We start from the raw sequence: 16,260 nt of genomic DNA, 5'->3' as shown, positions 1-16,260 counted from the left end.
GAAAATGGGTCTCATCAATGAAGATGATTTTCTTCGAAAATTGGTAATTCACTGTTGCCATTTTTGTATTATAAACCTGAATAACTTTAACGCGTTGCTCGATTGTGTATCTTTCCATGGTTCAAATTGAATTAATCTGAAGTTGAAAAATGCTGAATGAAATGCAGAAAAAAACTTGATGTTTAGGTGTGGTTTACATTCAACATCGGCCGATAAATGCCCACATGCGCGAGCTACCTCCTCTTTCTCCATTGTGGTCATCACGTCCTCGATGGTTGTCTTCAGAGCATCCTTAGTGTTATGAGGCTTCGCATTAACTTTTGCTTCAACTGTGCCCCACACGTAATAATCAAGAGGCTTGCAGTCTGGGCTTGAAGGTGGCCAAAAATGTGGTGACCAGTGGTAGGATAGGTTATTCTGGAGCCAAGCCTGAGTCTTTTTCGATCAGGAAAGACATCATCCTTGCAGCCGGCTTCACGAAAAACTTTTGCAATTTCGTAAACTTGTGTTTTTTTGTAGCCAAACCTCTCAATTATCGCTTTAGGGCTTTTTCCGGCGCGAAGTGACTCTAGTATCGCAGTTCTTCTGTCCTGCTCTCGACTCATTGTTTCACTAGCACTTACTCCGGTACTCCAATGTCAATCAGGAAACAATACACTAAAAATATGTCCCTTTATCAGCGGTTTTAGACTTAACGCTACTGCTCCAGAGCTTTCGAAATGTTTTCCGGATTTACCTCGACGGTGTATAGTGAATTCGCCAACCGAATTCTTTACGAGCATTTCACACATATTTACACACTCGTCCAATAAGTTGTTGTGCATTGTTGGTTGTTGTTCATTGTTGGTTGTTGTTGTTTTTTTTTTTCGTTAATCACTAACACAATCTCAGTTTATTCGTAAACAAACCACTTCGTGACCTCAGTTACTTCAGCCTCTCAGCTGATTCTATCAAATTCGCTGAGAGACAATTAACGATATGACCAGACCTTCTGGATTCTCTTCACCATGAATTGTCGCGGTACTCATACTAACGCACACCTACTCAGACTCACAAACTGCTTTATGTTTAACAAAATCCTCTCTTCCTTGCATTGATTTATGCTTAACACAAATTTCGGAAGAGCCGTTACTATCACGGGCCTCAAATTCTTTCCAATGTTTAAAAAGTATTACTTAGTATAGAAAATCTTTTGTTAAGAGCTCCTGATCTTCATTTTGGCAGCTGCTACAGAAGTAATATATGAGTACGGCTAATTGCACTGCCTTCCTAGGCAGCGTTTTCTGAGAGCCACAGTTATTGCAAACTAGTTGATGCTCGTGCTTCCATTTCATTTGCAAATTATAGAAGAAAAAATATTCTCTTCTTCTTAATTGGCGCTACAACCGCTTACGCGATTTTGGCCGAGTTTAGCAAAGCGCGCCAGTCGTTTCTTTCTCGTGCTAACCGGCGCCAGTTGGACACACCAAGTGAAGCCAAGTCCTTCTCCACCTGATCTTTCCAACGCAGAGGAGGCCGCCCTCTTCCTCTGCTACCACCAGCTGGTACCGCATCGAATACTTTCAAAGCCGGAGCGTTTGTATCCATTCGGACGACATGACCCAGCCAACGTAGCCGCTGGATCTTTATTCGCTGCGCTATGTCTATGTCGTCGTAAAGCTCATACAGCTCATCGTTCCATCGTCTGCGATATTCGCTGTTGCCAACGTGCAAAGGTCCAAAAATCTTACGCAGAATCTTTCTCTCGAACACTCCCAGCGTCGCTTCATCGGATGTTGTCATCGTCCAAGCTTCTGCGCCATACGTTAGGACGGGCATGATGAGAGTCTTGTAGAGCGTTAGTTTTGTTCGTCGAGAGAGGACTTTACTGCTCAGTTGCCTACTTAGTCCAAAGTAGCACTTGTTGGCAAGAGAGATTCTACGTTGGATTTCAAGGCTGACATTGTTATCGGTGTTAATGCTGGTTCCTAAATAGACGAAGTCTTTTACAACCTCGAAATTATAACTGTCTACAGTGACGTGGGTGCCGATACGCGAGTGCGCCGACTGTTTGTTTGAAGACAGGAGATACTTCGTTTTGTCCTCGTTCACCACCAGACCCATTCGCTTTGCCTCTTTGTCCAGTTTGGAGAAGGCAGAACTAACAGCGCGGTTGTTAAGGCCGATGATGTCAATATCATCGGCATACGCCAACAATTGTACGCTCTTATAAAATATTGTGCCTGAGCGATTAAGTTCTGCGGCTCGTACGATGCTCTCCAACATCAGGTTAAAGAAGTCACACGACAGCGAGTCACCCTGTCTGAAACCTCGTTTGGTATCAAACGGCTCGGAGAGGTCCTTCCCAATTCTGACGGCGCTGCTGGTGTTGAGCAACGTCATCTTACATAGCCGTATTAGTTTTGCGGGGATACCAAATTCAGACATCGCGGCATACAGGTAACTCCTTTCCGTACTGTCGAATGCAGCTTTGAAGTCGACGAAAAGATGGTGTGTGTCGATTCTCCTTTCATGGGTCTTTTCCAAGATTTGGCGTATTGAGAATATTTGGTCGATGGTAGACTTTCCAGGTCTGAAGCCACACTGATAAGGTCCAATCAGTTGGTTGACGGTGGGCTTCAGCCTTTCACACAATACGCTCGCTAGAACCTTATAGGCGATATTTAGAAGACTAATCCCGCGGTAATTGGCACAAATTGCAGGATCGCCCTTCTTATGGATTGGGCAGAGCACACTTAAATTCCAATCGGCAGGCATGCTTTCATCCGACCATATTTTGCATAGGAGCTGATGCATGCACCTTACCAGCTCCTCGCCGCCATGTTTGAATAGCTCACCCGGCAGTCCGTCGGCGCCCGCGGCTTTGTTGTTCTTTAGTCGCGTTATCGCTATTCTCACCTCGTCATGGTCGGGTAGCGGAACGACAATTCCGTCGTCAACGATTGGGGTATCGGGATCTTCACTTTCTCGGTGGCATGCGCAGCTGTCACTGTTTAATAAGTTCGAGAAGTGTTCCCTCCATAATTTAAGATTGCTCTGTACGTCAGTCACCAGCTCGCCGTTTTTGTTCTTACAGGAAAACGCCCCGGTCTTAAAACCTTCTGTAAGCCGCCGAACTTTCTGGTAGAATTTTCGGGCGTTGTTCCTGTTGGCCAGCATCTCAAGCTCTTCGCACTCACGTATTTCGGCCTCTCGTTTCTTCTTTCGGATAATGCGTCTCTCTTCCTTTTTCAGCTCTCTGTAGCGATCCCACATGGCTCGCGTTGCGCCCGATCGCAGCGTGGCTCTATAGGCGGCATCCTTTCTTTCTGCGGCAGCATGACATTCCTCGTCGTACCAATTGTTTTTTCGGGCTCGCCGGAATCCGATTTCTTCTTCGGCGGCGGTACGTAGGGAACGAGAAATGTTGCTCCATTGTTCGTGGATGCCGGTTTGTTGGGCAGTACTCTCTGAGAGCAGGAGTGAGAGTCGAGTGGCGAATCTTCTGAAGAAAAAATATTAAAGAAGAAAAAAAATCTGTATTTACAAAATTTTTTTAAGTGCAGTAATTTGCGTTTTTATATAAAGGGTTTTTCAGTAAAACGTGTTGCAGGTGAATGGATTGCGCGATCGAGAGATGATTAACGATTTTTTATGGCGTAAATTGGATGGTATTGATCTGGACAAATTTTCCGAACCGTGTTATCTCTCGAAGAGGTGATCACAATTGGCCACCGAGATCTTGTGCTTTAACACCTTGCAACTTTTTCTTTGGGGCCACGTGAAAGAGAAGATCTATGCCAACAGCCCAGGGTCGCTTCAAGACCTCAAAAGTGGAATTCATAATTGTTACGATGAAACTCTTGTTTTATGAGGAAGTGGAACTCGGAGAAATACGCTGAATCCATGAAGTGAGCACAATCAATCTTTCAGGTAGCAGTGCAAAGTCCCCAAATAATAACAGTAATAATGAAATCTATGCAGTAAATTAAAAACCCCACAAATAATTTGTACGAAAAAAAAAAACAAAAAACAGCAGCTAACCAAAATCGAATCGTCTAACGTTGCTACTGCAAACGAAATGTGCTAAATATTTACTATAAAATGAAAAGAAATTCGCGAAAAAAATCGCGCATCGGCCGGCGCAACTCTGGCAGACGGCACGAGCTCAGCCAATGGCCGATAAGGCGAATGAAATGAAATCAACGCCGTGGGAGCAGCCACAAAGGCGTTTGGAAGATGATGATTGTAAATACCACAATAAAAGAGCGCACAAATAAATATTTGCGCGCCTACATATATTTATTCGTGTGTATGTATATGTATGTGTGTGTGTGTGCATATTGATATGAATAAAAGTCAATATGCAGTGCCGCCCGCAAGAGATAGCCAGCTGGAACGGCGGCTAACAGAGTGCGCCAGATGATTCAGAGTCTGGGCAAATAAAATAAATGAGTGCGCACACATACGTACATACGTGAAATAATGGGTAATAACAACAATAATAACTTCAGTTTTGTTTTTGATTATCAAATATAGTCTACTATTTTTTGATTTTTTTCCTCCCCAATTGTTGCACTCGCGACTTTTTGATCGTCAATACTCGTAATGGCGCTGTGTTGGTTAAAGCAACACACACGACCGGGCATTGAAATTGATACAGAGATCAAAGCGCTAATCACTACTTTTTTTTTGTTTTGCTCTGCTGTAGTTTGCATTATATTTATTAATTTTTGTTTTTGTGTTATACGCTTCAACTTGGGCAGACAGTTTGTGTTCTGCTTGTTCTTAGTAGTTAGCAGCTATAAAAACGTTGCGCTTTACGTGGGCGGTTTGAGCGTTGAGCGTAGCGGTCAGTGCCAAAACGGAAAATTCACACATGCGAACACTCGCAGTGAACAAATAATATATTAATATAGACCGTTATATGTACTATGTAGATGTGAGTTTTGCATTTAGTATTTTTCATGCGCGCATTATAAAATTTTGACAGCGCGTCCGCATAAATTCGCTTGCTTCAGTCGGTAATTGAATTCGAAGGCGTAGTGTGATTTTGGCGCGTTTTTGTAGTGCGAACATGAAATTGAATCGGAAAAGTATGAGAAACTTGTGAAATACAATTGGAATTAAAGTGTGTATCAGAAAAGAATACTGAAAATTTTGATTGAAATTAATTGAAAAATACATGCACACGCACACAGATGCATATTGAAATTCAAAATATGACTTGTGGGCATGAGAATTTATGTGTGGCCCGAAAAATGTGCGAATTAAGTGTTTTGGTTAAGTGAATTGCGACAAGATTAATTATTAGCGCAAATTATTTGTGAATCAAAGTGAAAAAACAAAATTATATTAAATTAAATAAAAATCAAAAAAAAAAAAAAATTAAATAAAATAAAAACCCAGCAGCCTGCAAAATGCCGAAGGTCTTTGCGTGCCTTAGCGGTTTGAGGTAAATTATGAGCGCTTAGAGTTGAATACAAGTGTAATAAATAAATGTTAAGGGTGTTTTTTTAATGGCAATGGAATCATAAGTTCACTTAAAAAATTCAAAAGTGTGCCAGAAGAGTTTTTTGACTTGAAATAGTTTCCTTCTACGAGTTCTGTTGAGGTGTATACCTATGAAATGAGAATTTTTTCAATTTCAAACGTTTATTAACAAAAAATGGTTACAAACTGAATCCTCAAAATAATAGCCATCGCTAGCGATACATTTTTCCTATCTCTCAAGCAATTTGTGGATGCCGCGCCAACAAAATTGGCCGTCTTTGGCCGCAAGCCAATCATCGAGCCATTTTTTGGCTTCTTCGTAAGAATCAAAGCGCTGCCCGGAATGTGTGTGGCCCATCGATGCAAACAAATGATAAGCGGAAGGCGCCAAGTCTGGTGAATAAGCCGCATGCACCAGCGGTTCCCAATCGTACGTCTCCACCAATTCCCGGGTCGCTCTTGTTCGATGTAGCGGTGCATTGTCACATTGTCAGTTCATGCGGCACCCATCATCCGACCTTTACAATCATGTCTTTCAAACGTTTGGAAATGGTTTTTTGGGTCACTCCCAACTGCTCTGCCATCATTTCTTGCGTTTAACCATCATCTTCATCCAACAATGCTTGCAATTCGGCGTCCTCAAACTTTTTCGATGGTCGGCCACGGTCCTCGTTCTCCACGCTAAAATCACCACTTCGAAATTTTTCAAACCACCTGAAGCACTGTGCTCTACTTAGAGTATGTCCACCATAAGCTTCTATAAGTATTTGATGAGCTTGAGAAGTGTTTTTCTTCAATTGATAACAAAAAATCAACGGTGTCCGCAAATCGTAGTTTGAAGGCACGAAATTCGACATCTCTAAGAGCGGCAAAAATGCATTGTTGAATGAAACGTAACAAACAATGAGCTGAATGTTATTGACAGATAACAGACGAAAAAAACATGACATTTGGGAAGGTTTAAAAATACTCTTAGGGACATCTATGGACTAATAGCTGAAAGTCTCATTTCATAGGTATATACCTGGTAACTACCCGTGTTTGATGACAGAGGGCGTTCCTGAGGGAATTTGGTGTTAGCATCGTAAGCTGCCATCTATAAAACAACGGCAAAACAAATTTCAGACTGATAGATAGGTTATTTTGGATTTGGTAGATATTCGAGTAAGACGTGTTTCGAGATTTTCGCTAAGACGGAAAAAGCTCAGTATCGTTCGGTAATCGCGTTTTGTTTTTGGATGGGAAAAAATGCGAGGAGATAAAAACAAAGTCGGATGCTGTTTACGGGGACGCTTCGTCATCTATGACCACAGTTAGTTATTGTTTCAACGAATTTAAACGTGAGCGAGCAACCGTTTTTGATGAAGAGCCACCAGGGCACCTGGCGGATGTGGTTACCGAGGAAGTCATGCAAAAAGTCCACGACAAGTTTCTCGCTAATCGACGAACAAAAGTGCGAAAAAAATAAAAAATTATAAAAAATAAGAAAAAAACTGAAAAGGGATCCTTCAAACATGGCAACAAAAAAATTCTTCCCAAAATTTGGAATAAAAATGTTATTTTTCCCCTAAACAATTTTTTTTGTTATATTTTATCCTAAAACATGAGAAAAATGATTTATAAAAATATTACATAGAAAATATTTTATTTTAAAAAACGCTAGCTTATAAAAAAATACGAAAGAAATCTGAAAGGAGTGTCCTCAAAAATGACAGCAAAAAAGTTGTTTCCAAAAAGTTTGGAAAAAATATTTTATTTTTCCCTTAAAAAATTTTGTTTGTTATATTTCAAAAAATAAGAAAAAAAATTATTTATAAAAATATTACAGAAAACATATTTTATTTTGAAAACGTGAGCTTATAAAAAAATTCAAAAGAAATCTGAAAGGGGTTTCTTCAAAAAAGGCAACAAAAAAATTTTGTCCAAAAATTTGGTAAAAAAATTTATTTTTCCCCTAAACAATTTTTTATTATATTTCATTCTCAAAAATAAAAATAAAAATATTACAGAGAAAATATTTTTTTTTTTGAAAACGTGAGCTTATAAAAACTTAAAAATAAAAATCATATCTGAAAAGGGTTCCTTCAATACTGGCAACAAAAAAATTGTTCCCAAAAATTTTGAAAAAAAAAATTTATTTTCCCCTAAAAAATTGTTTTTATTATATTCCATCCTAAAAGGTACGAAAAAAACCAAAAATTATTTATAAAAATATTACGGAGAAAATATTTTATTTTGAAAACGTGAGCTTATAAAAAAATAAAAAATACGAACATAATGCGAAAGGAGTTTCTTCAAAGTTGGCAAAAAAAAAATTATTGTTTTGGTGAAGTTATTGGCCAGCTCGTTTGTGCGATGTGACTCTTTTTGATTATTTTCTCTGAGTTATACGAACAGTCTCACACCACCTACGCCGATAAACCAAAAACAATTGAGCACTTAGAAGCCAACATTCGATGCGTAATCGCCGAACTGAAGTCTGATATACGACCCAGAGTGTGAGAAAATTGGACGCGCCAGTGGTGGCGGTCACATGGCCGAAATTATATTCCAACTTTAATGCCTTAAAATTAGCTGCCAAAGAAATAAGTTTTTATGCATATTAAACACATTTCTCTGTGCTTTTCCATTTACCAAAAAAGCACCCTTTATGTGTATGAACGCCTATGCATAGGTTGATATGATCATTAACTTCATTCACTTTATAGAATGCATTAATACTAGAAATACAAGGTGGCGCAAAATTAGTCATCCAATTGAGTTTTTGAATAATTTTTTTACTAAATAAAAAAAATTAATTTGAATGATGGAAATCTTTATATTGACCTTCTCGCGCTTCATTGCTTGTCTGTTGGCATATTGCAGCTCTCTAGTGTTTAAGCGTCAAATATGCTTGACGTGCGACGCCATTTGCAAAAATTATAAATCTTCCGATAGGGTGATTAATTTTGTGCCACCCGGTTTTACCTTGCTTGATGTAATGAATAGATGCATTATCTCTCTTACGAGGTTTTAAACTCTTGAATTCAACTTAGCTTTTAAAATTTGCAAAAATTATAAATCTTCCGATAGGGTGATTAATTTTGAACCACCTTGTACTACCTTCTCTCTCTGGTGTTCAAGCGTCAAATATGATTGACGTGATACGCCATTTGCAAAACTTATAAATCTTCCGATAGGGTGATTAATTTTGTGCCACCCGGTTTTACCTTGCTTGATGTGATGAATAGGTGCATTATCATTCATACGAGGCTTTAAACTCTTGACTTCAATTTAGCTTTCAAGTTGGCTGACTGCAAAACTATACCCACTTGGGATACAACAATAACATTTCCGAAGCCAATGAAAAAAAAAGGTTTTTTGCGGCTTATTTTAGAAGAATTATTACACATTTACATATGTCTACCATACGAACGGATGTTTACTTACATTCAAATACATAAATTTAGTTTACGTGAAAATATATTTTCATGTAAATATACACTCGTGGTCACATAATTAAGTCACTTTATTTACAATACTGGCAGTATTTTTGAATGTAAATTTTTTGACATTTTAAAAACAATTATTTCATTAATTATTAAATATTTTGGATATTTTTAACAAAATTCTATGACAAAAATTTTGTAAATTAAGGTTCCAAACTTTGTATAAAATTCACAAAAATTTAACAAATTAAAAAAAATTCTCAAAATTGGCAACTTTATTTCAGAATTTTCAGAAAATTTTTGCATATGCAGTTTTATAGCCCATTCAATGTTAGCTTAATCAGCTTGGTCTGTTAAAGTAAAAGTTTTACGTCCTTCAAGAATTTCACTGATTTTTGTTAATTTTTTTGCCTGCAATTTCGAACATTTTCTTCCTTATAAAAGACTTCAATAAAAAAATGTAATTGACGACAGACTAGCGTAAGTGCGCTAGCCTGCCATCCCAAAGGTTGTGGGTTTGTAAAACACGGCCCTCGCTCTTATCCAAATTTACCTACTTTACCTGTTTCTAAAAAGAAAAACAAAAAAATCTCATTCCTCTACTCCAAAACCTTACCCTTGCCATCCTTACTCCCGCACAATAGTCCGCGCATTATTTGCATTGGGCGGCTAAAAGAAGCAAAAATAAAAGCAAAGAAAAAGATACAGTTACCCATTGCATCACTGCCGCCAGCAAGAGGAAGCGGGCAACCGCGGTAATAGCGCAGATACACCAAATTTAGCGAAGTCCTCAACCATCTGTGCGATCCTTCTGCCAGAAAACTGTGAAGCACAGATGGCGCTCCAAGCAGTAAGAAGGCGTTGATCCTAAGCAACGACAGGTGGGCATTCCGACTACTTAGGATTCGTTGGTAGCGGAAGGCTAAACACCTACCCTGTCAAAAATCAAAACCAATTAACGAAACCAACGCAAGACTGGGTCTTGTCGCGGCCCTATGCTCGCGAGAGGAGAAACAAGGAAAAAAATTGGCCATTACATCCTTTTTGGGGTATTTGATCGAACTCCTCTTCCTATTTGTGGTATGCGTCTTGATGTTGTTCCACAAATGGAGGACTTACAGTCTTAAGCCGGCTTCAAATGGCAGACATTTTTTTTCATAAGGTGATTTTTCATGGCAGAAATACACTTACGGTCTCCGAATGCAACAACTCATGCAACAACTCACTCGGCTACGGTGGCCGACTGCTATGAGCTATAAAACAGCTTACCCAGAAATTTTTTAAAAATTCTGAAAAAAAAGCTGAAAATTTCTTGAAATTTTTTCGTGACTTAATTATGTGACCGCGAGTGTTGTATGTGCATATATGCACATTGCTTGTAAGCTTTTATTTGCGATTGTGACGTCAATTGGCAGGGGCCGGCAGCTGCCTCTTAACTACAAGTAACTCATAGGAATTTTGCCAGTTTCTATTCAAAAGTTTTTCACGTCGTACAAGCAAACAAAAAAAAAACAAAAAAACAAATTTTAAATTGTGGCGACAAAGTGATAAATTTTCGAGTTTTTTCCTTTGTGTTTTATTTTTATTTTTAATTTTTTTTTTTGTTTTTTTTTTTTTTTGTATTTATGCCTTGTGTTGCTTTCATATATTTGAGTTTCAGTTGTTTATTCTTAGTTTTTCCAAACGCCATCACCAGTCCGAAAAAAAAAAAAAAAATAATAATTGGCGCGTACACTTCTGTTAGGTGTTTGGCCGAGCTCCTCCTCCTATTTGTAGTGTGCGTCTTGATGTTATTCCACAAATGGAGGGACCTACAGTTTCAAGCCGACTCCGAACGACAAATATTTTTATGAGGAGCTTTTTCATGGCAGAAATACACTCGGAGGTTTGCCATTGCCTGCCGACGGGCGACCGCTATTAAAAAAATGTTTTTTTCTTAATTTTGCTTCCACCGAGATTCGAACCAACGACCTCTCTGTGAATTCCGAATGGTAATCACGCACCAACCCATTCGGCTATGGCGGCCGCCGACCCAGTGCGAAAATAGCTTACTAATATTTCAGCCATATGATGCCGCCTATGCTTTAGCCACTTCGTTGGCATCCCCATTCTTACCAAGCAGCGAACAGCTTACGCGATCAATTTTGTCATTCATTCACTCACTTATTCACTCACTCACTATATGATTAATCCCATCTATTGCGCAAAATTTTCTTTCAACATTCACATAAATTAGAGGTATAGGCGAAACCGGAAAAAATATTCAACAGATTAAAGATGAAAAGAAAAATAACAAACAGAAAATTTAAAAAGAAAGGAAGGCCACGCCACACACAAGCCCCTAGAAACATACAAACAAGATTTTCAGTCATTATTTTTTGCGATCATCATTTGTTGTATTTGTATGATACTTTTTCGCTGGGCAGCTAGGCATGAACTTTTGCTGATGGAGGCAGGCAGATAGGCAACCGTGCATTGACGTGCAGATAAAATGCAACAAAGGTGTGACAGAGTATGAGCAGAAGAAAAAGGGCGGGCGAGTTGAAGAAAAGTGATCTGCAAAGGTCGTTCATTCCTTTTTACTCTTTACGCTCCGTTAAGCGTAAGCGTCCTTGGGTAAGGTTGTTGCAAATAGTTACGTGCAACACAGTTTAGTTACTAGATATGTCGAAATAGATAGGAAAAAAAAATACAATTACAACTATAATAGCAATAATAACAATAATATGCCTTTCACACTTAAGCTGCAGTCTGCTTGAATTTCATGCGCTATTCTTTGATTGCAATTGCGCCCCTCTTTTTATTTGCAACCCAACTGACAACTGATACTCGAGCGTTGCCGAGCGATTGTAAGCAAGCGCACACGTTACAAAATGGCATTGCAATAGAGGCGCAACCAGCAGCTACAGATCGCCAAAAGGCAGTCAAGCTGAAAATGCCGCACGCTGGCCAATGAACGTCATTGGCGAGGTTGAACAAAATCCAGCAATAGCCGGCAAACGCCAGAGTCAACAAACCAATACACTTTGTATGTGTGAATATGTATGTGTATGTGTGAATATGTATGTGTTTATGTAAATATGTATAGATGTGTGTGTATACACACAATCACACCTCTGTTGATGTGTGGACAACGAACCTTTGTTGAGTGGCTGACGAATACAATGACAAAAATACGATTTGCTTGACATTTCTTTTAATGTCACTGGCGTCACTCCTGCTGCCGCTGCTGCTGCTGCTGTCTTCTGTTACATGTTTACCAAAGTTAATTGCGCATTCTGGCGTAAAGTGCATTTGCTTGCCTCGAACGCCAACTGTAGTGCGCACCATTCAGCGTGAGTTGGTGGGCGCTAGTGACGGCTGCCTAGTGAGTAATTTACACAAAAAGGCGTCAGTCAGCATTGTTTTTCATGCAGTCGACGGGCGTGCACATTCATTAAATGAATGCCAAGCAATTTTGATATTTTTTTAATTTTTTTATATTTTTATTCATTTTTTTATTTTTATTTTTTTTTTATCACGCCTTGCAAAATGATATGCTTTTAGTGCGCGCAAGTGCAGCTAAGTGCATTGACAACAGCAACAACAACTATTTGAACATATTTGCTTTTGTGCTCACGCGTGCATGGAAATGTGATGCCGCCAGTGATGATGACGCCTTAGATAGATGTTGGTGGCTACGTGGAATTGGTACCTTCGTCTGAAAGTCGCTGAACGCGTGAAACGTTTGACGGCAATACAGCCAGCACTGCAATGGCATGACATTGAAATTGAAACGTCCAATTCAAGGTTGCCACGAACAGCAAATAAGTATTTATGAATGCTAGTGGAATAAATAGTTAGTGGCATGCGATTGAGCGTAAATTGACAATTTCTTCAAAGAAAGTGTAGAACTAAAACTTAAATTTAAATATAAAATTTTTTTGTGCAACACTTTTATGCTTACACAGTGCGTTTCATAACTAATATCTCATTAAATATAATTGAGATGGCATCAAAACGTATTCAATTGTATTGCATGGCACGGTCAGCCTTCATTCAGTGCACTCATATCGGCAGTGACGCAGCCAAAGTCGAGGCAAAAGCTACAATCACAAAATGTGGTTGCCCATAAGCCAGTTTGAAGGAGTGCCACACAGGCACCCAAAAGGCAGGGAAATGAAAACAAAACATTAAAAAATAACAATAACAGTAACAATACAGCACAAGTAAAGAGTACCAAAAAGCCACGGAGAACAACACACATATAACATAACAGATACCATAACAGCGTCCAATGTTGGAGACGCGCCTAGATGCTGCTAATGGTTCCCCACTTTTGCTTTTGCTATTGTTTACCTCCACTGTTATTGTTTTTGTGCTTATGTGTCTTACGCGCTTATTACCAGAGCGCTTGCGGCAAAATGGATGTTTGGCTGTAACTGCGTCTAAAAACTATAAAAAAGGAGCATGAAAAGAATCTATCTAAAATATTATGACGGCCTATCGGCCGCTGAAATCGCATCAAGGTTTTGTAAATAAATAAACTTTATTCTTTTATCTTGAAAGCCGTGAGTTTTTTGCATTTGCTTGCTTTACTTATTTAATTTTTTTTTGGCGTTTTGCTTTTTGTTTATTTTAAACTTCGCATTCAATTGGCGATTGATGGCAATTGAATGCCGCTAAAGTGATTTCTGTGGGTTTAATTGAGAAAATGAGCTGGCAGTTGGGTGTGGGAGGCTGTAATAAAAACAAAACAAAAAAAAAATATTTAACTGAGAAATAGGAAGTTACACGTGCATATAATAATAATTATAAGTAAATATATATATGCTATATATATTAATAAATTCTTAAATTTTAAATTAATTAGTTTAAAAATATTAAAAAAAAATGAAAGTACAATTAAAAATTAAACAAATTAAAATAAAGTAAAATTAAGATGAATGAAATAAAAACAATACTTAAAAATAAATTAAATTAAACTGAAATAAAAAGCAAAATTAAAAAATAAATCACATGAAGTAGAATTAAAGTGAATAAAACTCAAAAAAACTAAAAGTTAAGTAGAATAAAATAAAATAATATAAAAAAAAATATTGTAAAGTAAAATATTATTGAATTATCACAAACAAAAATAATAAAATGTATGTGAAAAAAATTTTGTTAAAATTAAAATAAATTAAATAATATATATAATATAAGTAAGTAAAAAATTAAATTAAATTGAAATAAAATAAAATAAACTGAAGCCAAATTAAATAAAAACAATAAAACTCAATTAAATGAAAAGAAAAAAATTAAAAAAAAACCGGAAAATAATAAAAAATAAATAAAATGAAGTAAAACTAAATTGAATAAAACAAAAAAAACTAAAGTGAAATAAATTAATAATAAAAATAAAGCATTATTAAATTAGCAAAAAAATAATATAAAAAATGTATGTGAAAAAATGTCGTTAAAAATAAAATAAAATAAAATTAAAAGAAAAAAGCAAAAAAAATTACAAAAGAAATAAAATTTAGTAAAACTAAATTAAATAAAAAAAGAAATAAATATAATTAAAATTCCATAAAACAATATAAAATAAACTATTGTTAAATTAAGAAAAAAATTTAAAAAAATGTTTTTAAAAATAAAATACATTAAGTAAATAAAATAAATTAGAGTAAATGAACTAAATTATATTGAATAAAACAAAAAAAATTAAATGAGAAATAAATATAAATGAAGTAGAATAAAATAATATAAAAGAAAATATTAAATTACCAAAAAAGAAATTGAAAAATAAATGCATGAGAAAAAATTTAACCAACAATAGGTTAGGTTAGGTTAGGTTGGTATGGTTGCCCAGGGAGTGAGCACACTTGGACGAAGAAAGATTCGTCCTTTGTGATACCATTATGAAGGAGGTGAGGTGAAAGGGAAAGTAACCAACAATAAAATACATAAAACTTTAACAATAAAAATAAAAAGCAAAAAAAGAAAAAAATCGAATTAAACTTAAAATGAATTAAACAAAAAAACATTCAATATGAAATAAATATAAATAAGTGCACTAAAATAAAATATTATTAAAATTACAAAAAAATAAAAAGCAAAACAAAAATTCAGTTAAAATTTAAGCAAAAATAAAATGAATAAATTTTTGGCAACAAAATTAAAAAGCAAAAAACACTATAAAAAAAAAATAATGTTAAAAAATAAAATGAATTAAAATTAACTTGAATTAGAAAAAAAATTTAAATGAAATAAATATAAGTAAAATGCACTAAAACAAAATAGTATTAAAATAATAAGAAATAAAATTAAACAAATTTTTAAACAAATTAAATAAAAAATAAATTTAAGCAAAATTAAAAACAAAATATATTATAATAAAATAAAATGAAACCAAATTAAGTAAAAACAATAAAATTAAATTAAAACAAAACAGCAAAATAAAAAAAAATAAATAAAATGAACTAAAATTAAATTGAATAAAACAAACAAAAATGGAAAGTCAAATCAATTAAAATAAACAGTAAAATTAAATTAAATTAAAAGCGAAAAAAATAAATAAATTGCAAAATAATAAAAAAAAAATAGAATGCAATAGAATTAAATTGAATTAGGCGAAAAAAATGGAAAGAAAAATAAATTAAAATAAAATGCTATAACATCTGCCATCTCTTCTGCAAATACTTAGCGGCGTGCTCCGCTTTAAAGCTCAAAGCGAGCTCACAATGGAGGAATGTAACACATGGACATTCAATCATCTTAGACTCCTATACGGATATACGCAGTTGTTGTGGTTATCAACCTCGCATTCTCTGCTTCGAGAGGAATTTCTTAATGAAAATCCCTTTTAGACTGGAATGGCTTGAAGGAAATCCATCACCCAACACACCAGTTAAGATCTACCCGGACGGATCTAAAATGGACACCGGTGTAGAATCAGGGTTATATTGCGAAGAGCTTTCTATCAATGAATCCTTTAAACTACCGGATCACTGTAGTGTTTTTCAAGCAGAAATAAACGCTATTCATGAAGCCTTAAAATGGTGAGAGATAAAGAGAATATCATCAACAGATATATGCATTCTATCAGACAGCCAAGCTGCCCACGGGCTCTGGATGCATTCAAAATAACATCCAGGAGTATCTTACGTTGTCGGCAATCTCTAAATGAGATGGCCAAGCAATATCGTAAAATCTTGCTAGACAAACATGGCCAAGGCTAAATTGACGTCTGTCCAAGAGTATTATAAAACTTAGTAGACTTCAAATCAGGACCTTAGTAGGGGCCCTCACAGAATATTGTCTCATTGGAAATCGTGCAAGGAGATTAGGCGTTTATACGCATGATTTCTGTCGTAGCTGCAGAAATGAGGAGGAGTTG

At 36.2% G+C, this 16,260-nt stretch overlaps 1 protein-coding gene across 1 annotated transcript in view; it reads left to right on the top strand.

Moving 5' to 3' along the window:
- Positions 1–4,731: 4,731 nt before the first annotated feature.
- The window catches only part of LOC128868213 (protein Shroom), a 104,346-nt gene continuing 92,817 nt past the window's right edge, over positions 4,732–16,260 (top strand). The window contains exon 1 of the mRNA XM_054110043.1: positions 4,732–5,434. Coding sequence (XP_053966018.1) covers positions 5,400–5,434 — 35 coding nt within the window. The 5' untranslated portion in view covers positions 4,732–5,399. The remainder of the gene's footprint in view (positions 5,435–16,260) is intronic.

This window comes from Anastrepha ludens, chromosome 6, assembly GCF_028408465.1.
Source record: "Anastrepha ludens isolate Willacy chromosome 6, idAnaLude1.1, whole genome shotgun sequence".
Taxonomy (NCBI): domain Eukaryota; kingdom Metazoa; phylum Arthropoda; class Insecta; order Diptera; family Tephritidae; genus Anastrepha; species Anastrepha ludens.
Note: the sequence above shows the minus strand (reverse complement) of the source record. Positions and strands in the feature narration are given on the sequence as shown.